Source organism: Emys orbicularis, chromosome 3, assembly GCF_028017835.1.
Source record: "Emys orbicularis isolate rEmyOrb1 chromosome 3, rEmyOrb1.hap1, whole genome shotgun sequence".
NCBI lineage: Eukaryota > Metazoa > Chordata > Testudines > Emydidae > Emys > Emys orbicularis.
In genome coordinates, this window is record NC_088685.1 from 214,721,839 (window position 1) to 214,747,556 (window position 25,718).

At 50.0% G+C, this 25,718-nt stretch overlaps 1 protein-coding gene across 1 annotated transcript in view; it reads right to left on the minus strand.

Moving 5' to 3' along the window:
* The window catches only part of FBLN7 (fibulin 7), a 33,426-nt gene extending 22,413 nt beyond the window's left edge, over nucleotides 1-11,013 (minus strand). Inside the window, exon 1 of the mRNA XM_065402017.1 lies at nucleotides 10,939-11,013. Coding sequence (XP_065258089.1) covers nucleotides 10,939-11,013 — 75 coding nt within the window. The remainder of the gene's footprint in view (nucleotides 1-10,938) is intronic.
* Between the last annotated feature and the right edge of the window lie 14,705 nt (nucleotides 11,014-25,718).

The following is a 25,718-nucleotide window of genomic DNA, read 5'->3' on the forward strand; positions in this document are numbered from 1 at the left end:
ACTAGATGATCTCCTGAGGTCCCTTCCAACCCTGATATTCTATGTCTACAAGTTTTGCGTCTGGTGCTGCTTTGAGCTGGTGTGTCCTGGTCTGTGGGGGGCTTGCCTCTGATGAACTTGGAGAGATTGGGGGTGGGGGTTGTTTGAAGGCCAGAAGACAGAACTGGGAAAGATTTTTTTCAGGATGGGGTCCCCACTGAGTATGGGTTGTAGTTTGATGATACCTCATGTAGGTTCCAGGTGGCAGGTGACAACTAGGGGTGTGCAGTTGGAGGGGGGTTTATTTCTGTATTAAAGAAAGTTCTCTCAGGGTACTTGGGTAGCCCATTGCATGATGCGATCTACTATTCTGGTGGGGTGTCCTTGTTTGGTGAAGGTGGTTATGTGTGTTTAGATGCGTCTCCTGGACTTTCTCTTTGGAGTACATTCTATCTGAGTGCCTGGCTGTAGAGAAAAGATTTCTTGGTGTGTTTGGTCACATATAACAGAAGTTGGTCCAATAGAAGATATTACCTCACCCGCCTTGTGTCAGGCTCTCTCATGAAATTCAAGGGCTTTCCCTTCCATAACCCAGGTGGGCAGGGGTCTGCGAAGATGGAAACCAAAGTCACCCCAATTATTTCAGACCTTGTGAAAAGTTCAGTTCCTGAGGTTCCAAATGGGCTCACAGCAAAAACTGACTACGTGAAGATGATAGCTGACCATTTCCAGGGAATATGCCCAGAGACTAGGTGGGGCAAATTTTCAGATCAATGAACAGTGATTTGTCCATCTAATCCCAATGCTACTAACTTCCATATTCCCTGCACACTGCTTATGATCATCAGTCCACATGAAAAAGAAACCAAAGGGGATCCAAGTGTGCTCAAGGGTATGAACCACATGAATATCAGTCATCTCAGTCCAGCACTTAGTACCTTCTGTCTGCTAGTGGCAACCTGGCCAGATCCAAATCCTGAGAGGTGCTGAGGCATTGCAGTCAGTGGGCGCTCTCAGAGTTTGGCTCCTGGGAATTTAGAGGGCCAGCAAGGAGGCGGGATGTTGGGGAGTGGGGCCACTAGCTATCCCCTTAAGAGCACAGGACGCTACTATCACTGAATGTCTGCAGAGAAGGTGAAAAGCCACCCCAGTTCCCATCAATGGATGCTGCAAGGGGAGGAAGAGTGTGCCATTTGTGATACTTCTACATTAGGCCCTCCAAATATGGGAATTATCTTGACTCCTAGTCAAGGCAATGACAACCAGAATACTCACTCACAGCAATGCTCATCAAACACCGCTCTATCTGGGAATCCGGCTACAGGTACTAGCCGCCATCTCATCACAGGCAACGGCAACTGGGTAATACCACCTAGCTCTTCTGTAGCACTTTTCATCAGTAGATCTCAAACCTGCCGGTACCATTCCATGGAGATGCGCCGTACAATAGCTATCAATAAATCAACCTGTTAAGTGTGCGGTGACTGATAACGAGAGGAGTTCCAAGTGGAAATTTCTTGTCTCACAGAACTCCTTTTCAGTAAACACATGCAGGGCCATGACACTGTGGGAGTTACACCCATGACATGCTGGCGTAGAAGACATGAACCTCCCCAAAAGGAGCCAGCCATTCTGTATTTTGCAGAGTGTTGTGCAATCACTTGTTACAATGTTTTACACTCCCAGACCCAAATCCATTCCGATTGCCTTTGATTTGTTAAACCGTCTCTCCTGGTTGGGTTATTACTGTGGAAAAAAATATCTCCTCAGAGAGAGAGAGAGAGAGAGAGAGAGAGAGTTTGGGGGGACAGATTGGAGATCCTGTTCCGCTGATCAGGAATCTTGGTCATAGGAGAGTTATTTTCCAAGCGCACACAAAGCTGAACAAGAAGTCTTCCTGTTGTAGCTGGAAGTCACTCATGTTTTCTTCCTTTTCCAATATTTTAGTCCTCGTTGGTTAGCACTGCCCTCTAATTACAATGGGCAGACACTAAAATCAACCCTTCTAGCTACATTGCACTCCCAGTTCTCTTGATAAAATCTTCATAAACTTAAAGAAATGAGTTTTCCTAGGATTCACGCTGATTGAATGTGTTCCTGCTGAGCCCAGCATGGGGCTTGCGGGTTGAATCTGGCTCCAGATTTGGGCCTTGATGCTGCTTCCAGACAAACCTCCCAGTGGCTCTGATGGAACATTCTTTGTAAGATCTGTCTGGGGCAGATCAGGACTTTCTGCAGATTTTGCTTTTCATGTGACCAGACCCTTGAGTCCTTCATCCTAATAAAGAAATTCTTACTTCAAGGATGGCTTCCTGTGAACTACTTGTAAGAGAATAATTCAATGCTGAGTATGACAAGCGAGGGCTGTGATTACTTTGGAAATCCTGGGAGGGATTCCATAGCTCATGTTAAGTCCTTTTGGAACCAGAGCTATATTCCACTTCAGTTTTACAAAATAATAGGAAAACAGATGTCTTGTCCTTTCTTAGAGTGCCAGGAACACTTGTGAGATTTATGCCTGAAAGCTAACAGTTCTGGTTCGGAGCTGGAGGGACTGATTCACCCGGGAGGTGTGGATCTTTGTGACAACATGCAGCAGAACTAACTTAAAACCAAAAAGCAAGCCTGAACCAAACAGGCAATTCTGTAGCTCAGACTCTCACCAAAACTCAGTTTCCCCCACAAATAAGCAACTTCTGTTCTACTGGGAAATGCCCCTTGTCAATGGGAACAGAGAGCAGATATGGTTCCTGCCTCTTGTCAAGAGTGTTTCAGAAGGACCACAGGGTGCATAGGGATTGTCGTACAGTCTTTAGCTACCTGCTCACACGCTATTTGCTCAACTTGGCCTCGGCCTCAGTCAGTGCACAGAACAAACAGCGAAGGAAGAGAACAACAGTCTTGAGTACTTAAGGCATTAGCTCGGGACTCAGGAGAAATGGGCTCTAACCCTGGTTCTGCTACAGTCGGTCTGTAACTAGCTTGGTGAGAGCGGGGAAGTAAGCTGCACCCTCTCCAAGGCTCTCTCTCCGAGGAACAATGCGAGACCCCGAGCTATTCCTGGGGGTCCCAAAAGCCACGTCCTCCTAGTGCTAGGGAGGGGTCACCAGATGGCGCTGTAGTGTGGTGCAGATTCCTTGGGGAGGCTGATGCCGTCAACAAGGGAATTTGCGCTCTGCGTTATTCACTAATTAGAGGCAGTTGGGGCAGAGTCCCTTGCTGGGAGCCAGGCACTGGCGTTTGGGCCAAGCTCCCTGGAAAAGGGCCTGGCCCGCATGCCAGTTGGGACCAGCTCTGTTCAGGAACTGGTGGATGAAAGGAACAAGCTACACCAAGAACATCCCCAGATCCACATCACTGATTTCTCCTGCAACAGGAAACCTGCCTGCAAGGCCCCAGATCTACTGCTGGGCCGAAGGGTGACTTGTATGGCAGCTTCACTTCTCCCTGTTTGCAGGGTCCACGGAGCAAAGAGGCCCCCGGCCCAAGCCTGGGAAGGGGCAGGAACTGTCCTAGGCTTCTTTGCTGGCACCCCCATGAGGCAGGCAGATGGGTGAGAAAGGGCGCCTTGGTCGGGCATCTGTGAGCCAGGACTGCGGCAGAGAGAATGGGAAAGGAGCTTTCGGATTTTGCTATAAAACCGGCGGAGTCAGAGTGAGGAGTGAGTGGAATGACCCACCCTAAGTGGATAATTGTGCCATGGGATGGTACCCTGCGGAGGGGTGGTTTAGTCTGGCTGGAGATCCAGACACAGGCAAGTGGAGGCACTAAGACAAGGATGAAGCCAAGGGGCTGAGCAGAATACCCTAGAGAGAACCAACAGGAATGGCCTTGGGCAAAGGAGCAGAGACAGCTCGGAGACTCAGACCAGGCTCCCTCTTCCTTTTCGGGGCCTCCTGGTGAAGCGCCCAGCAGAGGGTGGGTGGGAACTGCCCTTCAGCCCTGCTCTAGCACGGTGGAAGCTGTGCACGTTCGTCTCATGTAGCTGTATCATGAGGATTGTGCAAAGCTGCCAGTACCATGGACTTCTCCGGACAGCAGCTGCATGTGTCGGTTTATCTATGATGGTCATTCTTGCTAGGGAACTAGTCCTGCTGCCAACACACGGTTACTTGGAGGCAGATAAGTGGGAAACGGCCCAACTTAATTTCAGTTTAAACAGGGAAAAGGTGGTTTCTGAAATCTTCAAGGAACTTTTCAACAAGATCCCCTGATTCAGGGGGATTTTATAATCAGCGCGTGGTTGGCAACTGCAGACTCATCACTGCCAAGGGCACATTGGTTAGTTGTTGAAGAGCACAACGAACAGTGGTGGGCGTCATTCCAACATGCCATTGAATCTGGCCTGGAAATTCTGTTTCATTCATTCAAGAGGCTTCTTCGTCAAAAAGAGTGCGATCATCCGGATAAACAACCGGTGCTGCAATCATCCCGAGAACCTCAATGAAGAGCAGAGCAAGGGGTGCGCCATGCCAAAGCCTCCGGAGGAGCTGGAATCCTCCTTCCACTCTGGTCATGCTCTAGGGCCTCTGTGGTCATGGTGCCTCCTCCCACACAGGCAGGATGGGTGTGTGCATGACCTGATGGGTCAGCTAACTGTGGATCTTTGGCCGGCCCCATCCCTACTCTCATGCGCCCCTACAGCTGGAAGCCCTGCCGAGCCCAGCTCTCAGAGATCTGTCTGCCTAGTGAAGTGCAATGACCGAGCCTGACTTCTTTCTCATGCCCAAGAAGAGGAGGGGGAATGGAGCCTATATGAGTAGTCATTAAATAAACAACAAAAGGATCCTGTGCACGTCTAAAGCCCCTCCCACAGAGGGTTGCAGTGCAAGCCAGATGGTCACTCACAGCTGTGCATCTTATACCTAGTCTCACGATGGACAAACTAACGCACGGCAAAGTTCAACAGTTTGCTCAAAGGTGTGAGTGATGGACAGATGGGAGTCAGACCCAGAATCCTTGGCTCCCCATCCTGTGCGCTGACCACTAGACTCTCCTTCCCCCACCCCCATCCAGGCCACGCTCCCTCGTCAATCACTGTACAGTTTTGCTAGGGTATTTCACAGAGTGGGAACCTGCCAGCATTTCATACAAATGCCTGTTACACATTTGCAGAGCTGCAAGCCTGAGAGAAGGCTAGTAAATGATAGATCACAACAAAACTGACCTGACCATTTGGGACATGTCTGGCCATAGGCCCACCAGTCTTTTCCTAGCCCCCTCGTGAAGCAGTTCCAGTTACTTTTACTGTCTAAGCAGCCACTGTTGGTTTAAAATAACTTGCTTGTGACTATTATGATTAATAAGAGACCCTTCCTTCCCTCCAGGTCTGCTCACCCCTTTCCTTCCTGTGAATACACTCGCGATTGACAACCCTCCAACCAGCTGCTCTGGAGCAGTGCTGTGTGCCCAGAGCCACAGCATGGTAGGAAGTGACCCACGTTCCTTTCTTCCCCCAATGAAGTATTGCTTTTTGGCCTAGATTATGGATTTATCCCAAGCGCTATGTGTGGGGCAGCTGTGCTCCCCTTGCCCCAAGGGGGACAGGAATTTGCTACTGGCCCTTACTAGCAGGGAATTTCTACGTCTATCTGCCAAGGTTCTGCCCACTCCTCCACTCCCTGGCCATCTGCTCTTGGGGTAGGGTTGAGAATGGGGCATACAGTGCCTCCCGGTGCGTCAAGAGGTCTGGGGAGGCCATGCAGCGTAAGGGGCGGGTTAGGGAACCTATTTCCTATCGTGCTGCTGAATAGACTGACTCAAGCCTAGCCCTTCAGTCTTTAGAAAGCTCACAGGTGTTTCCTCATAGACGGCCAAGCAGCATCAGCAAGATCTGTGTTGTTCCCCCGCCTCTTTGAAAGAAGTGGGGAACAAAAATTCAGGCACAAAATATAGATGGCTACATCCGGAAGACGAGATGTCCCAGCTCGATCACAGGCAGGGTAGGATAGAACAATTAAGAACCCAACATTTCAACCCTCAAATTTTGGCAGAAATTTTTAATTTTGACCAAAAAGGAGGGATGATTTGGGGGGGATTGGGGAGTTTTATCCTGTTTTTTTGACTAGCTGTAATCACAGGTAACAGACAGAACATATCTGAAGGAAGGTCTTTCCCCTGCATCTACACCTCACTGAGGCTGCCAGAGGCCCACGCAGAAGCTGCTAGGACATGGGATTTCCCGTCAGGGCGCAGCCAGGAGCCATTTGACAGAGGGGTTCCAGGAATGTGGGCAATGCTGCACACCATGGTGGGAAAGTTCACACTGGCCAGCGTTCAAACACAGACCGCTGCCCCCAGGCACACACCGGGCTCTCCGACAAACACAGGCAGCTGGGACCAGCAGACAGGAAACGTCTCTTTGACTCGGCCTTGGCGCCGCTCAGCACGACGTTTGCAGAGACTCCAAGGCCAGAAGGAGCCATTGTGATCACCTCCTCTCCGACCCTCCTGCCTAGCACCGGGCAGAGAATTTCATGCTGGGATTCCTGCCTGGACTCCCTGCCTTCTGGTTGAGTGACAGTAAATCTCTTCGAAAGACATCCAGCCTGGATTTACAGATTCCAAGTGACGGAGACGCCATCACATCCCAAATGACTTTGTTCCAAGACTCGACTCCTCTCCCGGTTTAACGATCTGCCCCTTCTTTTCAGTCTGAACGTGTCTAGGGTGACCAGATGTCCCGATTTTATAGGGACAGTCCCGATTTTTGGGTCTTTTTCTTATGTAGGCTCCTATTACCCCCCAACCTGTCCTGATTTTTCACACTTGTTCTCTGGTCACCCTAAACGTGTCTAGCTTCCGCTTCCCGCCATTAGAGCTCACCGCGCCTTCGTCTGCAGAGTAAAGAGCCCTCTGTTCATTGTGAGAAATCTTCTCCCCATCTAGGTGCTCTGGGCGGGGGGGAAACACTCACTGTGAATAGGGAAGGGTAGAGAGAACGGACGGGGGAGTTACTCAGACTCAGGGGCTGACCCCCCAGCTCGGCATGCTGGTGCCCTTGCTCCCAAGTTCTTCCCTTCCCCAGGGCTGGGGGTTTCCTACCTACTCCCCAGAGACTGGCCTGATCTGGTGCCCCATGGCGGCTGCTCCAGCCCCTCCTCCAGGTCCCGCTCTCGTCTCTGCACCCCACACACACGTGCAGGGGCAGAAACACAGCCAGGGCCCATTGTGGGGGTGGGAACATGCATCAGCCCCACACCCTCCAATATTTCCATTGTAGGGGCGCTAGACCCCTCCGCTTCCACCATTGCTGTAAGTACAGACAGGCCAAGCTCCAGTTGCTTCTTAAATGTCTCTTCACACAAGAAAGAGCTCAGGGGACCAGTGACGCTTTAATCCTGCCCCCAATTGCAGGGTCACCCCTGGTTTGTAGTTGTGAGGCAGGCTATAGCGGGGATGTCTGAGGGGAGCTGGTTACACCCACATAGCGCCACGCCCTTACTCCTGGACTTAGCAGCAGCCAGGAAGGATCGGGGCCGGCTGTTCCCTGGCCTTTGCAGCACGTTTTACCTTGCGCTTGTGCCCTGCCACACCCTAGGGCTTTGCCCATGGTGTCTGTCAGAATGTCCTGCCCCACAGCAAGCCCCACACACAGAAAAGCGACTCACCAGTCAGCGCCCCCATGTGGCTGGGTGAGGGCTGATGGCCGGCCGGACCCTGCGGCGGTCGAGGTCGGTGACTCCGGCCAGGTCACACTTAAAAGCTCAATCCCCTCGCAGGGTATGTGGTCAGGCCCTAAGCTGGCTTCCCGAAAGCCCCTGATCCAGCTCCACCTGAGCCAGCAACAGTCTTTCCGAGCTGTACAGACCCTCACACGAGGAGCCCTCCCCGACCTCACCTTTTGCGTTAATCACACTCTCCTTCCGGAGTCGCTGGGCCCTGGGCTTCTCCCCGGGGCCCTGCAGGAGAGCTCAGCACTACAAATCCGCCACCACCGCAGCCCTGCTGCAAGCTCAGACCTCCCGCCCCTCTGGGCTTCTCCTCAGCAACACCAGGCCCCAGACGGCCTCCCGGGAGCCTGGCCTCACCCCAGGGCCTGCCATAGGAACTAGCTCCACTCTTACGGCTGTCCCTCCACAGCTGAGCCTCAGCTGCTCGGCTTCCTCCCATTGTAAGTCCCAAACCCTGCAGCTGTGGCGGGCCAGGGCTAATTGACCAGAGGCTGGCTAACCCAGGCCTCCTGGTCCTTACAGGAGCAGGCCACCCTGTTACAGGGCCTGTCAAACAGAGCTATTCCTGCATACCCTCCTTCCCAGAGCACGACACGTGAACGAGCACCATGCCAATGCAGAGCGTCATCGATAAACAGAGAACACCAAGTCCTCACCCGCAGGCTGCTGCTCTAACCATTAGATCACACTCCCCTTCCAGGGCCAGAAACGGAACCCAGGACTCCTGACTCCTTACATTCCACTGCTGGACAGCAAATTGCGGTGTAACCCGCTAGCAAAATGCGTCTTACGGCTCTCTCTGGGGGCTGCCCCCCTGCAAGGATGATAAGAGCTTTCTACTGCTGCCAGTCACTTCACTTCTTTAGCTCAACTGGTAGAGGTCGGTGCTGAAAATCTAAAGGTCTAGGATTCAAAACCTGCTAACGACCCAAGAGAAGGGTCACTACAGTGGCACATAAGATGATGTCTTTTTTTTAAATCTTTTTTTAAAACCTAGGTGATTCCATTAAAAAACAAAACAAAACAAAACTATATTAACAGAACATTAAGGTTGCAATTCAAGCACTCAGAAGTTAAGAAAATCCAGATTCAGATTACCTATGAGACTTTCATAACACAAGGGGGCCAAATTAAACAGTCTTTACTTTCATGATACCCTCCTATTTGTTCTACAGGACTGCTGCATCATTCAGTGCCCAGGGCAGACAGTAAATGAAGCAGGAGTGTGTAAGAAGTGAACTATTGTCTTGTGATTGAGGCACTCGCCTAGCATTCAAATAAAAGAAGGTTAAGGGGTGACTTGATCACAGTCTATAAGTATCAAACAAATATTTAATAATGGGCTCTTCAGTCTAGCAGAGAAAGATCTAACACCATCCAGTGGCTGGAAATTGAAGTCAGACAAATTCAGACTGGAAATAAGGTGCAAAGTTTTAACAGCAAGTAATTAAGCAGTGGAACAATTAACTGAGGGTCATGGTGGATGCTCCGTCACTGACAATTTTAAAATTAAAATTGGATGTTTTTCTAAAGCTCTGCTCCAGGAATTATTCTGGGGCAGTTCTCAGGCCTTTGCGACACAGGAGGTCAGACTAGATGATCACAATGGTCCCTTCTGGCCATGGGATCTAGGCATCCCTAGTTCTGCTACAAACTTCTTTTGTGAAGCTGGACAAGGTATTTAAACAACAGGCTTCAGAGGCCAGAGTTGCCAGTTTTGCCTTTCATTGAGCTACCTCGCTGGGGCGTTATAAGGGTAAATTCATTATCGTCTGGGATGGGTGCTGATGAGTGCCATAGAAAAGCCCATGAGAAAACAAAAAGCCCCTTATTTGGTGCAGGCTTAGGCTGGTGGGCTATAAATATGGGACAAGGCCACACAGTGAATGAGGGGGATAAAACAGCTATTGAACAGCCTCTTTCATTGAAGCCCTGTCTACCCTATGCACTGAGAGAGGCTGGGTCAGGTGGAAAAAGGAATATGTAATTCAAGACTGCATCATACAGCATGTGCACCAAGGGACTGAACTGAATTTGCATGGGCAACTAACTTTCGAACACTTAACTTTGCAACCCCAATGTTCTTTTCTTTGTGTGGAATACATCTGTAGATATCTAGGCCAGCTACGATTTGTTGTCCAACACGGTCATAAAAAATTATAGCGGCTGGATGTGGTATACAGAAATCGGGGGGGGGGGGGGGGGAGGGAGTTGATTCCTGGCATGTAGTTTACTTTTATAATAAGTTCTTTGTTAAAAGGCTATTTTTAATTTGAATCGCCAGACATACTGCAGCTAGCTAATGCTAACCAGAATAAACAGCACCAGGGAACTGCTCTCAGAAAATTGGTTTTAGTCTTTGTCCCTAACAGGCCAGCATAGTTTGTCACTGTGATTAAGCATGTGCATTGTATTCAGTATGTAACTGAAAGACCTAAGTATTAACCATACTATTGTCTGCTGAGAAAAGGCTTGTGCATACCCTTTCTGATTCTCCGGATAATTATAAACTGTGTTACAGTCACTGGGTTGTCACAGGACTGCAGAGTTCAGATACTTATGTGACATCTATGCAAGGATCCAAAATCACTGCCAGTGTGGTACTGTGAGAAAGGTTATATTACACGTAAAAGCTGAAGGGAAGATCATTACGCTGGGAATACAGGTCCAAAATGTCCAATACCTTTGACTGTGTGTGGTGAAGAAGAAGAGTTTGAGAATGAGGCAGGGTGAAATTATGAAGACTACAGCACCTGTATTTTCATGGATGTGACTTTTAACTCTTACCTTGCCGAAAGAGAAAAGTGTCAGTGACAGAGGATAGTCAGAAGTAATGGCCTGCGAGGGGTAGTTTTCCAGAAAGTTTATTCACAGGATGGGTCTAGAAAGGAATATCACGAGGCCATGAAAAGAACAAGCTGAAGAGCAATCAAGTCCTGCTCTGTGCAAACTATTCTGTTCCATAAACCAATTTTTAGCAACACAATTTTCTGCAAATGCACAACTGTTGTTGCTTAGTTAGTTCTGTGAAAGAAAGCTGGTTAGCACTCCCAGGCTGCTTATGCACTGGGGATCATACAGAGTCTCTCACCTACATTACATGGAATTGGCTTGTAAAATACACACATCCATTGTTTGTCTTCTACACCTGGCTGAGGATAGGTAGATTCTCCAAATGCCATGGGAAGACATAAAAGACAGTGGGGGTTATCGGGGGTAAGAGACAGGAGACAGCCACCTTCTATGCTGTAGATACTGTAATTATATGATAGAGACGGAGGCTTACCTGAGAAACTGGAGATCCCTGGCATGCCGTGAGGCACAGGAACAGAAAGAGGCTGTACTGAAATCCAGAAACCATGGTCCTAGTTTCAAGGTAAAAATCTCTTCTCAGATTATTTTCGAATGCTTTCCCCTCCTGAGTGTTTTCTCAACCTGCCTTAGAAGTCCCTGGGAATGCCTGGAATGCAGCCGAGGGACAGCTGAGGCCGGCTTGCCAGCACCAACCTGGCTGCTCCTCTCACGGAAGGGTTGAAGAATACCACTCAGTTTTCAAGTCCTCATCTGCTGGCTGCCCTCGCAGCAGCTGCTGCCGCTGCTGCTGCGATCTGCCACTGCTGCTGCCTGTGTGAGCTCTTACAATCCTACACCTAAGCTGTGTGGGTCTGGCTGGGGGATTGGTTTCTCCCTCCCCCTCAAGGTAGTAGTGGAAGGCTGTCTGGCTAGCTGGATCCTAGCAGTAGGTGTTGGTCTCAGGGGAGAAACACTTGCCAAGTGGATATCTCCTTGTAGCCCGCACACTGGGCAGTGACCAAAGTGGGAGAGACTCTTCCCATTTGTCTTCTAGGAGAGGTTGGGGCTGTATTTCCCCAGAAGGCCCCTGAGAAAGGAGCACTCCTTTGGGATTGAATTGGTTTCCACTAGCCTTGCTTCCTTCTCGGATGGAGAAGAACGGCCCCATGTGCAATGCTGATCTGCTGCAGAGCAACTGGAGAGAGGAGGATTTGGGTGGAGGTTCATCCCTCCCTCACCCGGCCTTCTAGGGCGCTATGCTGGGAACACAGGGTTCAGGTGCACGTCACCACACTTCTGCCTTCAGCTCCCACGGAAGCCTGTGGACCCATGCATGGGTGTGTATCCAAGGGCAGAACTGGGCCCTGGGCCAGAGCCAGTGAGAATGCCAGGGTGCACTCAGCTGGAGAGCTCCCTTCCTAGAGAGACTGGGTCTTGTCATGCAATACCCGGCAGCTGATCTCTAAAAGCTTCTCCGCAAGCCACCTTCGGGGGTTCCCTCGCTGTGCAGCCTGCTAGCAACAGCTCCACCTCGGACACAGGATGGCCAATGCCCCGCGTTTGACGCTGACAAACAGCCACTTGAATATAGCGGTCTTTAGACTCCTCGATCCACCCGGAGGCCTCTTTACAGACACAGTGGGGAACATTTACTCTCCCAGTCCACCTTGAAGCTTTACAAATCCTATAGCTTCGTGATTGATTTGGGGTGAATAGGTGGGGCTGCATTGATGGCTGAGTAATGGCAGTGGCTGGCTCTGAATGCCCCCTCCCCATCCAACCCCTTCCCCTGGTGGTGGCTGGTCCCCTCTCCCCTCTCCCTCTCTAGGCTCACCTGCAGCACTGGAGTAGAACTAGGAGTGATGGGGGGACATTAAGCAAAGGAAAGTGGAGCTTTGTTGGGTGTGGTGGGATCAGCCCTGGGAAGTGGGGGAAGCCCCGCCACTGAGACTAGACTGGACAAAGCAACGTCAAATATACCGCGGGAAACAATGCCAGCAGCAGAAATGTGGATGAAGTAGGACTGGGCAGGAAACAGTTTTCTTGGCCCCTGAGTATTTTTAATAGTTCAAAATTCTTTTCCATTGTGAATTGAGGAAAAACCCTCAAAATATTTGCAAACCAAAAAAAAAAAAAAAAAAACCCCAAACAAAACAGAACAGATTTTTGTCCTGTTTTGGGTCAATCAAAATGTTTCATTTTGATTTTTTTTAAACTCCTTAGTTAGTCTAATTTGCTTAAATTTCTAAACAACCAGAATGGTTTGGTGCAAAAGCATCCAAACGAAAATGTTTCAATAATTTCAAAACTCCCCCCCCCCCAACGTTTTTTTGAGTCAGGAAATTCATGGAAAATGACCTTGTTTGGCAAATAGTTTCGATTCTGATTAACTGACCTATTTATTGACCAAAAAACCCACAAAGCATAAAAAAACCCTCCCACCCAGCTGGAGTGCTAGCAAGACTTGCTTATCTCTGTCCTCTGTTATGGCCAACCCTACTGGGGAAGTCCGGAAGCTAGAGGTTTTGACTAACATAAGTGGCAGTGAAATGGTTAATAGTTTAAATTGCTATGGGAGTAGGAGCAGGATCATATTAACTCCCCATTGGGATGCCGGGGGGCAGTTTGCAGCTCTCCGAGCCGTTCCTCACATCCCTTGAAAGGTTTTCTTCAGAACCATGGCAATGAAAGACACCAGCCCAGCTCCCAGGATCAGGGCCACCGTACTTCAAGTGAAAGCTTAAATTCAACCAGCCAGGTCACCCCAAGAAATGCCCCCTCTTCACATTCCCTTCCAGCCTTGGGTGAGAGATGGGTGGGAGGGAAGAGCACACCCCCTCAGAACTACAGCATCCACTCCTGTTAGCACAGCCACTTCTCGGGGGTAGGAAACCCAGAAAGGCGATACCCCTTCTGACCTCACCGCTGGGAACAGGGACTGAGAGTCACACAGTCTGGGTTATGTGGATGCATTTGGCTTTGATGCTGGGCGGTGTTAGCAGCCTGTGGCATACAGGGGGTCAAACTGCGTGAGCTGGTGGCCTTAAAGTCTATGACTCTGTGATGGCTATTCCAATAGCTGCTCTTCTCGGTCTCTTTTTTCTCCCCCTAGAAAGTCTGACCACAACAGAAGTCTTAGGTGGGGAGCTTTGTCACAGGACAAAGCTATATGTATTTACCCACATCCCACAGCAGTAGTCTGCACTCAGCATTTACTTGTGCTCCTCTGCTTGTGTCTAAACTCACGCTAATTAAAAACCATATATGACCAATCATAGACATTCTGATATTTGTATTTGTTTTACCCCCACCAGCTTCCCCTAGCCCAGAGGTTTGTAACCTGTGGCCGACGGACGCCTGGGGGGCAGGAGACCATGCTAAGATTTCCAGATGAGTCTGCACCGCCATTCAAAAATTTTAGGGGTCTGCAAATTAAAAAAAAAAATAAAAAAAAAGGTTGAAAAGCCCTGCCCTGGCTGTCCCTATGTTCCATGTCTAATGTCTAGATCGTACACTCCTCAGCGTAGGAGTCGTGCCTTTTTCACCTCTGTGTGCTCCATACACACTGCCGGTGTTATATGAACGGGATTATACAGAACAGGGATATGGCAATTTGAGCAACAGCCATTTTAAATGTCCTAAGTGAGCTTTTACGAGAGTAGCCAAGCCCTGACAAAGGGCCTGATCCTGCAACCCTGACTCTTGGGAGCCGACCTACTGACGTCCGTGTGAACAAGGTCTGCACAATCTACTGGTACGTGGTGAAAGGTTAGACTTGCCAGCTCCAGTGATCTGGGGGCGGGGGGGTGGGGGAGGCAGTGGAGAATCTGCCCCAAAGATTTTTCTTTTTGGACAAGGACTATCAGAACATCCGTTATCCGAGGCGGTTTGATCAGACTTTACTGAACTAGACCTTGGGACGACAGCTCTAAAGACGGCAGCGTTCACCTGCATGTGCTTCGCACTGTAGGGCCATGTTCCTGTAATGCCATACACGTCTCTCAAGCCAATCGGACGTTTATGGACAGAATGATCCAAACAATGGTCCAGACCAGGGGGGCTGGAACAATTTGTATAGTGGGGGCGCTGAGAGCTATTGAACCAAACTGTAAACCCTGTGTTTGATGGAAACCACTTCAAGCCAGGGGGTGCGGCAGCTTCCCCAGCACCCCTAGTTCCAGCACCTGTGTCCCAGACAATCCAGGACCGGGTAAAAAATTTCTCCGGAATAGGTGTTTCCCCAACAGAATTCTAAACAGCAGCTAGACATCTGCTGAGCTCTGCTGCCATCTACTGAACAATATGAAAATGTGAAAGTCCTACCTAGCAGGCTGGTGGGGACCCAAACCTGGGAACATGAGCTCTTTGGGGCAAGAGCGGACATCGATCATAAGCTTGTACAGGGCCAGCACAATGGGCTGCCACCTGAGGGAGGTTTTTTGCCACTACCCCACTATAAATGTTAAATAGTAAAGACTGTGTGGGTCCTGATGCAAACCTTGATGGGGTGGTGGGCTCCCCCTTGATATGAACTGGTCGCTCCCACTGGAATTACCTGAAGAACATATAAATGGCCATACTGAGTCAGACCTGATCCCTCTAGTCCAGCATCATTTCTTCCGACAGCGGCCAGTGCCAGCCAGGTGCTTCAGAAGGAATGAACAGAACAGGGAAATTATCGAGTGATCCATCCCTTGTCATACACGCCCAGCTTCTGGCAGTCAGAGGTTTAGGGACACCCAGAGTATGGGATTAGGTCTCTGACCATTTTAGCTAATAGCCATTGATGGACCTATCTGACCACCAGAAACTTATTTAATATTTTTTTTTAAACCCAGTTATACTTTTGGTCTGCACAACATCCCTTGGCAACAGGTTCCACAGGTTGTGTGTGTGTTGCATGAAGTACTTCCTTTTGTTTGTTTTAAACCTGCTGCGTATTAATTTCATTGGGTGACCCCTGATTCTTGTGAAGAGGTAAAGAACACTTTTGTATTTACTTTCTCCACAACAGTCATAATTTTATAGACCTTTATCATTTCCCCCCTTCCTTGTCTCTTTTCCAAGCTCAACAGTCCTAGACTTTTTCATCTCTCCTCATATGGAAACTGTTCCATGCCCCTAATAATTTTTGTTGCCCTTTGCTATACTTTTTCCAATTCTAATATATCTTTTTTGCGATAGGGTGACCAGAACTGCATGCAGTATTCAAGGTGTGGGCAGACCCTGGATTTATATAGTGGCATGATAATATTTTCTGTCTTCTAATCTATCCCTTTCATAATGGTTTCCAACATTCTATTAACTTTCTTGACTGCCGCTGCACATTGAGTGGATGTTTTCAGAGAACTATGCGCGATGACTCCAAAATCTCTTTCTTGAGTGGGAACAGCTAATTTAGACCCCATTGTATAGTGGGGATTATGTTTTCCAATGTGCATTACTTTGAATTTATCAACATTGAATTTCCTCTGCCATTTTGTTGCCCAGTCACCCAGTTTAGTCTAGTGAGATCCCTTTGTAACTGTTCACAGTCAGCTTTGGACTTAACTAACTTGAATAATTTTTTATCGTCTGCAAACTTTGCCACCTCACTATTTACCCCTTTTCCCAGATCATTTATGAATATGTTGAACAGCACTGGCCTCAGTACAGATCCTTGGAGGACCCCATTATTTATTACTTTCCATTGTGAAAACTGACCATTTATTCCTATCCTTTGTTTCCTATCTTTTAACAGGTTACTGATCTCTGAGGGGACCGTCCCTCTTATCCCATGACAGCTTACTTTGCTTAAGAGCCTTTGGTGAGGAACCTTATCAAAGGCTTTCTGAAAGTCCCAGTACACTATGTCCATTGGATCACTCTTGTCCACATGTTGTTGACCCCCTCAAAGAATTCTAGTAGACTGGTGAAGCATGATTTCCCTTTACAAAAGCTGTGTTGACTCTTCCCCAACAAATCCTGTCCATCTGTGTCTGATAATTCTGTTCATTACTGTAGTTTCAAGCAGGTTGCCCTGTACTGAAGTCAGGCTTACTGGCCTATAATTTCCAGGATCGACTCTGGAGCCTTTTTTAAAAATCGAAGAATGGGATGTGTGGCACAGACAGGACTTCCAGTGGTGATGCCTCTCTGCCCTTGACCAATCAGCGCAGAGATGGGTCGGGAAATCCCATCCCTCTATGTCTCCCCAGACCACACCCAAGAGGCATATGCCACGAGTGTTTGTCTTTCCTTCTGGGGGGTGAGCTAGCCCCCATAACCTTGATTGCAGCCTGCTCACATTCCCCTCCAACAGTCGGCCTCAATCTAGGCCTCCATGTAGGCCTGAGTGGGAATGAGAGCCAATCAGTGGGGCCTTGAGGTCGGTGGGGTGCCTGATGCCCAGCCCAACCAGAGAGGGTACCTAAGTACTTAACCTTAGTGCTTAACCATTACCTGTTTGATAGCACCAGTCTGGAAACCCATCAGCCCTCAAGGTATGAAAGAGGGGGTCTTGTTTAAAGAGCCCACTTTCAGAAATTGTGAAAATGTGGAGCGGAAACTTGGACTCCTTCATCAACCCCCGTGAGAATCATGGAAGGTGTTTGAACTCTGACCATGCTCGGGCACTTGCAGAGAAAGCTCTACATCAGTGGCAGTCATGAAGGGGGGCAGGGGGAGGCGAAGGGGATCTCTGTGACCCAGCTGCTGCTGGGGACTCTGGAACCTGACCGAGAGACCTGATTGATTGTGAGGCCATCTGACATATGTGGTGCCCGCCTGTTGTCTGAACCTATGGAGGAGGACGCCTCATTCAAGGCTGTGGAGTCTCCCTCAAACAATTTGAACCCCGGAGCGGAGTCATAGGTAAATAGGACATAAAATACCTAGGGGCTGGACGTGCTGGGGTATAGGAAGTGACCATGGCTGTGTAAATGTAAAACGCATGCTTACCAGTGATTCTTTAGGGAAAATCTCTCAAAAGCTGTACGACACCTACTAGAGAACCGGGAGAACCTGGAAGGTGTTAGAGTAGAGGATGCAGATGAGACAGGCCCAAAGTGCTTTTCCCCTCCCCAAGACAAGCTGTTTGAGAGGACACCGAGGATGAGAATGAGAATAGTGTAAAGGGGTCGCACTCATGTCTCGTGAGCACCCCTGTCCGAGTGCATGTGCCTGCACTCTCTCCGTTTGTGGTGGGTCTTCAGTGTCTCAGCCCTCCGGTCAAGTCACACAACATCTGTATGTGAAATAAAAACCCCTTATGGGAAACAGTCTGACATGGGGGCCTTACCTCAGAGCCCTGCCCTGGTTGAGTCCCAGCGGCCAATCTGGAGTTCCCTCTCGCTCCTACTGGTCTCTGCCAGCACTGCTCTGTCTGAGGTCCTGTAGCTTCCTCAGCCAGCCAGCCAGGCACGCTATCCATGCTCCTCCAGATCCTGCAAGGAACTGAATGCTGTGCTGCACTGCAGCTCCTTTTATATGGGCCTGCTGGGCCCTGATTGGCTGCTCCCTGCAGCCCCTTTTTGATTGGCTGTGTCCCACACAGCTACTCAAGGCAGCTTGGAGGACCCTCTCCATTACCCTTTTCTGGGACTGGTGTGGCAGGGCCATGAGGCCTCGAGCAGGGGGACTCAGGGCCTGGTTCAGCTGCCACAAATAGCTATAAGGAGCTCACTAGGAATAGTGCTATCTGAGTCTGTGTCATGTCACAGTACCCTTAAACATTGCCACAGGGAGTAGCTTTTTGAAGATTGAGAGGGGTGTGTTAAAGATGTGCCAGGCCACTGACGACATGGCTGTGAAGTGGACCTCAGTGGATATAAACCATCAATTTCTGGCCCTTTATGTTGATCTTTGTCTGGAAAGCTTATTAAATGCTGTTAGTGCCTTAGATTAGTCAATGCACTGTCTGTGCTCATCCCAAGGAAACTTAGCTGAGGGGGTGGCCTTGCGAAATGCTGCGCAAACTTTGCAAAACAAAATGACCAGACCGAAGGCTGAGTGAGGTGCAATCCATCCCATCGTCCAGATAATTAATAAAGATGTTGAACAAAAAAAGCATATGGCTGCATGTCCACACCTGCCAGACCAGGGCAGGGTTTGTCTACCTGGTCACATCCCCCAGGTTCTTCTGTGCTTAGAGCCACAGGTGGGGCTGTTGCTACCAGACCTTGGTGTAAAGGGCATGCTGATAAGATCACACGTCAACTGCGTGTGCATCAAAGGGGCTGGTCCCAGTTACCCTGCTAGCAGGCCCAGTGTGCAGGCCGGGCAGCAGCTTCGGGTCTGCCTGGCTCCATGGTGCCCCTCTTCTCTCTCTTGGATCTGGTTAGGCAGCTGTTTCTAGCACTCCCAGAGCCAGGTGTGCATGGGGTCATGCCGCGGGCTGGCATGCCGAGTGGCCATACAGGCCTGGCAGCCTGCACCCCATGGGGCTCCTCTCCAGGCCGGCCTGGCGGGGCAGCAGCGGAAGGGATGGGTCTGGCAGCAGCTGTTTCCGTAGCTTCATCTTCCTGCACAAGCCGCATAGCGGGGCTGCGGCTGCTTGCCCGGCCCAGGGCTGGCTCCAGGGCCGGCTCCAGGGCCTTCTGCGGCAGAATGGAGCCCACCTGAATTGTGCTGGCCTGTGCGGTGCTGTGAGCATGCCGCACCATGGGAACACGCCGACGGTTTTTGGAAAGCCATGTGTGTCCCTGCAGCACAGTGAGATCTACTGCAGGAGACAGGCGCATCCACACTAAACAGGAGAGGAAGAAGGGTAGCCAGCCACCTCGCTGCACTGTATGATCTGATCCAGCAGGTGGTGCTCACGGGACGTAACGAACCCCATCCCAGGACAGTCCCATTGCAATCCCCCAGCCCCGTGTTCTGACATGGGCGGCTCAGCTCTTGTTCTAAGAACCAACAAATCTGGATCTCAGCCTCCTGGGTCTGTGCCACAGCTGGGCATTTTCCAGGTTTCCCCAATAGAAACGGAGTCTCACCCTGAGGGCAGCGGGTGGGAGATGCAGAAAGCATCTGGCCTGGCGAGGGTGGACATAACTGGAAGCTTGTACCGCTGAATCCCAACGCTAGCTCTGACTGCTCCATCTACCACTGGGGAGCCGGCCCGTGGGCGAGCAGCGTCTTCTGGAGGCTTTATATAGATCCAGCCCTTTTCCCATGCTGGGCAGCCCAGTCAAATTTTCCAGAGCCACAATGTTTTCACTCTTTGAATCCTCTGCTCAGCCTCTATCATTTTCTCTCAGAACAGAGCAATGATGTGTCCAGTGCAACAACCAGGCCTGTGTTTTGTTCCCATAGGAACTGCCAGACTGGATCAGACCTGGGGTCCATCCACTCCTGTGTCTGTCTCAGACAGTGCCCAGCGCCAGGTGCCGCAGAGGAAGGGGATATTGTGCCCCCACATTAATTGTCTCCATGATCTCTAACAATTAGAGCCTGGCTGAGGCCCTGCCACACGAGGTTTAATATCCCTTCTGGAATTTTGGTTGCCATTCATTATAATGACCTGGAGATTCTCGGTATCTGTATAAACATCCAGGCCTTTTTGCAAGAACCATTTTCAGGCACAAACCCAGCAATACAATCTGCGTATCTGCTATTCAGGCGCTCTGCGGATTGGGTCTCGCTAACCGCCAGCGCCCAGTTCCAGAAATCCAGCACAGCCCCTTCCCCGCTGCCAGGTGGACACACTCCTCACAGCAGCAAGAGAAGTGGAATTGGGCCCCTCATCTCTGGGAAATCATATTTTCCCAATTATTATTCAGTTATGGGATTTCGTCCGCTCAGCCCCATTTGCAACAGCACAGAGCAGAAACAGCACAGGGAGAGTCCCAGAGGGAAAGGAGAAAAGTACAAAACGGCTGAGGCAGAGTCTGCTCTCCGCACACGCAGTGCGCCTCGGAAGAGAACGGCTGATCTCCCCACTGCTGGTGCAAATGGACTTCGCTGTGTTGGAGTTAATGGAGTCACCCATTGCTGAGTTACTCCAACTGCTGCTTTGTCCCAATGGACCCCCGAGAACAAAATTTGACCTTTTCAGACATGTCAGAATCTAACAAACATGCTTCCTTCTTTCCCGTTATCAATAGGAAACGTCCCTACGTTACAAAGAAGGGCCGCAAAGCAGAAGAGGAATATATGTGTCACAATTGTCGGATAACCATTACGGACAGCCTTGAGTACATGGTGTTAGAGAACGACATGGGACTGTCACAGATTAGGCCATTTCCAGAATGGGAAGTTAGAGACACTTCCTTGCACGTCTCGTGGCAGGGAATCTGGCAGTCAGCAGCTTTTAAGAACAAGTTTGCCTTATGCTCCCCGGTTTTGGTGCCTGTTTCTCATAACTGAGTGCACAGTTCCTTTGCCTCCAAAAGAAAATAAACGGATAGTAATGGGCACCGCTTCTGTCTCCTTATCTTTAACTTGTCGTTAGCCTGGTGGCACCAGTTGCTATCAGCGCCTTTGATGCAAACTGGGAGATTCCATAGCTTGGTCCATGCCAAGTGTTTATTCCCAGACCAGAGTAAATGTCTGCTCTCTGCATGCTCCCACCTGTGGGCACAGCCCTCTGTGCCACTCAGCTCCCAGAAGCCAGTGCCCATTGCAGCCACTTGAGTGCCATGTCTCAGCAAGGAACGCTGTATTAACAGTGTAACACTGTTGGGGGGAGCAGGGGGAAGCAGCGAACATCATTCCGGGCTGTATTAGCAGGACTGCTGTAAGCAAGACATGAGACGTAATTCTTCCGCTCTGCTCCGTGCTGATTAAGCCTCAACTGAAGTATTGTGTCGAGTTCTGGGTGCCACATTTAAAAAAAAAAAAAAGGGTTTTTTTTTAGTCTGGAGAAGACAAGGCTGAAAGGGGACATGCTAACAGTTTTCAAATACACCTCTACCTTGATATAACGCTGTCCTCGGGAGCCAAAAAATCTTACCCCGGTATAGGTGAAATCGCGTTATATTGAACTTGCTTTGATCCACCAAAGCGCTGCTTTACCGCGTTATATCCAAATTCGTGTTATATCGAGGTAGTGGTGTACATAAGAGGTTGTTACAAGGAGGAGGGAGAAAAATTATTCTCCTTAACCTCTGAGGATAGGACAAGAAGCAATGGGCTGAAATTGCAGTGAGGGAGGTTTAGATTGGACATTAGGAAAAACTTCCTAACTGTCAGGGTGGTTAAGCACTGGAATAAATTACCTAGGGAGGTTGTGGAATCTTCATCATTGAAGATTTTTAAGAGCAGGTTGGACAAACACCTGTCAGGGATGGTCTAGGTAATACTTAGTCCTGCTGTGAGTGCAGGGGACTGGATTAGATGACCTCTAGAGGTCCCTTCCAGTCCTATGATTCTGTGATTCGGGCGTGTTGAGATCTGGGTGCTGGGTTCTGCTCATGATAAGGAGCTGGGGTTTGGAGCCAAGATCTTGGAGCTAGTATAGATGAGGTCTAGTGCATGTCTCTGCGTGGGGAACAAATGGGGTCACATTCCACATTACACGCCTGGGGCTTTTTTGCATATTATTTAACCAGAAGGCAAACCCTGGAGTCCAGATTCCTTATGAGCAGAGACATGAGCTCCCACTGACTGCCCACAGCCACGCCCGGTAAAATTAATATTTACCTGTCTTCTATTTGCCTGGGGTTACTGGGGATTGCTCAGACATGTGCCCACATGAGTTAAATGGGGAAATACCTTTTGCAATTACATTTCTGAGGCAAATACTTTGACTTGTAGTTCTGAACATGTCACAGTTCAGGAATTTTCCATCCCGATCGGTTTCCCGGCCCCTGTGCGGGTGCAATAAATCACACCCGGTTTAATGCACAAGCCGGCTCAATAAATCGCTCCTCAGAAAAGCAAGACAACAGAGTCCTCAGCTCAGGAACGGGATTCATGCCTCCTGCCCCATGGGCCATGCTGGAGGGGGCGGCTCAGAGTCCGGCCCCTAGACACAGCTGGAATCAGAAGAGGCTATGGACTCTCTCTCTCTCAAACCCACTCGCTATAGGCCAGATCCTTGGCTATCACTGAGTGTCCCTTGTGCTGCTCCAGCCAAGGGGACTCTGAGCTGCCTAGGATTCCCCAGCAGATGGCACAGCCGACTTTACAGCCCCGCTCACTCCAGCACAACTGAGAGCAGCCATTGGAGGAGAAGCACTCCAACCTGACTGCTGGACAGTGCTTGGCAAACACCAGCTGGGGAAGGGCCTCTCCCCTTTGCATTTACGAGAATATGCTTGTGTTTTCTATAAATCAGTCGGTGACTGGGCTGACTGGCTCAGTGGATCTCAAAGCCAGACGGAGGCTTTGTTATTCCCTTTGCAGCTTTGGGCTCAGTGACAAAGCGACCAAACAGAAGAAGCTAATGCTGAGCTTGTAAATGGCACTTCATGCCTGGCCGGTGCAGAGAGAGCGAGTGCCGAGAAGACTGAGCAGTTGCTAGCTCTGTTTACAGAAAACAGAAACATGTTCTCACAGAAGAAAAGGCCTCTCTTGGCTGGTCCACTTTGCACTTCCCAGCAGTTAAGCTGGATGTACATTATTTCCCTGCTGACACAGCAGGTCAGGAGAGCTACAGGCATCAGATTTCTGAATCATTGACCAATAGTGACCCAAAAGGTTTCAGTTTCGTATACACGCCTGTGACAATTTGGGGAATCTGTCTATGGACAGCTTAAGAATGCCAGTTTGCGGTTATGAACTCTTGGTATATCTGTATCTTTGTCAAACTACAGGCAAACGTGGGCCACGTCTGTCTCCTGTGCTGTCTTTTTACCTCCATGTTGGATGGAAGTCACAAGGGGTGGGACAGGCTAACAATGGAGGGTCATTAAACCTGGATGGCCCTCTAGTCACAGAGAAGTCCCCTTGGACAAAGAGTTAGCTACTGCCCAGAAGAACCAGTCTGCCCAGGTGGGCTGGTAACTAGGCTATGGATCACCTGGTGAGGGGACCTTGATTATTGTATGAGGCTGCTCATGGAGTCATTTGACAAAAGGGACTGGAGGTTATAAAAGCCAGGGTCTCTTGGTGGCCATTTTAGAGAGAGGGAGACGAGTCCAGGAGCAGAAGGAAGCTGGCTGAAGGAAGGAGAGGAGACTCCATGTGTGAGGGGAAAAGCCATGTGTTAGAGAGGGATGCTGGACACCCAACAGGACTCTGACCTGAGCCCAGAGAACGCTCATGAGCAGTGAGGAAACCATGGCAGGGAAATGCATACAGGTGTCCCATTGACTTGTCTGGATTTGTCTCTCTCTTCAGCTATCTAAAATAAAGAGTGATTGTGCTGGAAACCTTCACAAGCGTGTGTGTTTTGTGCTTCAGCTATCACGAGTCCCTGGTGTTATATTCATGGCAAAGAAGTTAGATAAAACCACAAAATACTCTTGTGGGAAGGTTGCAAGGCAACGCTGCATTATTGCTTAGAATTCAGAATGATCACACACAAGAACCCCAAACACAGAGAGACAGAGCAGGCTGCTCTGTAAAGCAGAGAGGCACATCTCACCCATCTTGGTCTAGGATGGCTTCTGCAGAGGAACTGCAAAAGACCCCGCCCTTGCACTTCTCTACACAGCCCCCTTGCCTGCAAGCAGGACCAGGAATCCCCTTACACATTTAAACTGACAGCTTGTAAATGTAGTACAGCTTTCAACACACTGCCCGGACCTGGAGGGGGAAGCTAGAAGCTAGAGTGCCCACAAGCGTAGAGCCCTGGGAGAGGGTATGCTTAGGCTACTGGGATATATGGTCCTGGGGGCCTAACAGCTGGACATGAGGAGGCCCCACTCCCATGAAGGGGGAACACAAGGAGAGTCTGTGCCCAGGAAGTGTGCCACGGAGGCCAAAGAGAGGGACAGCGCAGGACCCTCCCCAGACCAAGGAGAGCTGAAGAGCACACAGGACCCTACCCCAGCAGCCAGGGAGTGTCTCGCCCAGGAGCTCCCCCAGGCCTGTGGCGTCCTGATGACGCACACAGAGGTACAAAAGGTTTCAGTTTCCTGTCTGCCCCTTGTCCAGGTGACGGCATGCGGACACACGTGACAAGCATCTGGCTGTGCTCAGAGCTGCACAGCACCTTGGGCAGTTGAACCAGGAATCAGCAAAAGGCGGCTACTATTGGAAAGAACCAACAATTGCTACCACCCGTCTGCAGCACTAGGGTTCTGAGCGTCGTCTCAACCAGCTGGGGCTGAGCTGTGCACAGCCTGGGCTTTGCTTCGCGGTGCGGCTCCTGAACCCAGGACCGCGGTTTGGCCCACACGGCTTCGGCCATGAACCAACCCTTTAATATTAGCTCTGAGGCTCAAGCACCTGTGGGGGCATGTCTGCCCGTCTGTGCAGGGTGAGTGCAGCGCTACCTGCAGGCTGACAGGTGCCCAGCAGGATGAGGGAAGGAGAGGGACGTGCAGACTCGGGTGCAGGGCTGAGCCAATCGACACACTCTCTGCTTCCTTTGTGAAGCTCCTCTTCTCGTCAGACTCAGGAGTGGGGGGTCGCATTTGGCCTTCTAGAGCAAGCCAGCCAGCCGGCTTTGGAACCTGGATACATGTGTGGACGTCAAGGGTCTGCCCCCACAAATCCATAGGACTGCACAGCTCCCTGGGGACTAGGAGTCTCCCAAGGATTTTTCCTCTTTTCTCCATTCTTTTCCCGGCCGGCTGAGTGACAGATATTGGCACTGTGCCTCGGAGTCCAGTGATTCTGTTAACGGAGCTGGTTTAGTTTAATACAGGATATACAGCAAGTCGTACAGGAGGCACAAAACTATGAAAGCTGACTCAGAATCGCACCAGTCGCTCTCACCCCGCTAGTGAGATGGCAGCATTCCTCCTAGACTGGGCTAGCTGAGATGCCACAGGAGCTGCAAATAGCGGCACTGTCTCGGGTAGTGCGACTGGGTAAACACTGACTTTAGGCTGCCCTGCTAACTGTGCATCTTCAAAGGGTGTACTGAGCTACACATCTGGATGGGTTTCACTCAGACGACCTAGGCCAAAGCTGCAAACAAATTCCTAACAAGGAACAAAGAGTGCTCTAAAAATACGCCCCTGGCATCTGTACAGTTTCAATATGACCAGGAGGCAACACCGCAAAGATTCCAACATACACTTCACCTTTTTCACACTTAGGGTCAGACTCCACCGTGGCCCTGCAGAGGCAATCGCTCCTATTGATTTACACAGAGCTGGAGACAAACCTAGGGAACAAAAATCACTGCTAGCATTTTATTAAAGAAGAGACATTTGATTCCTGTCAAAAAATGTGCTGGTC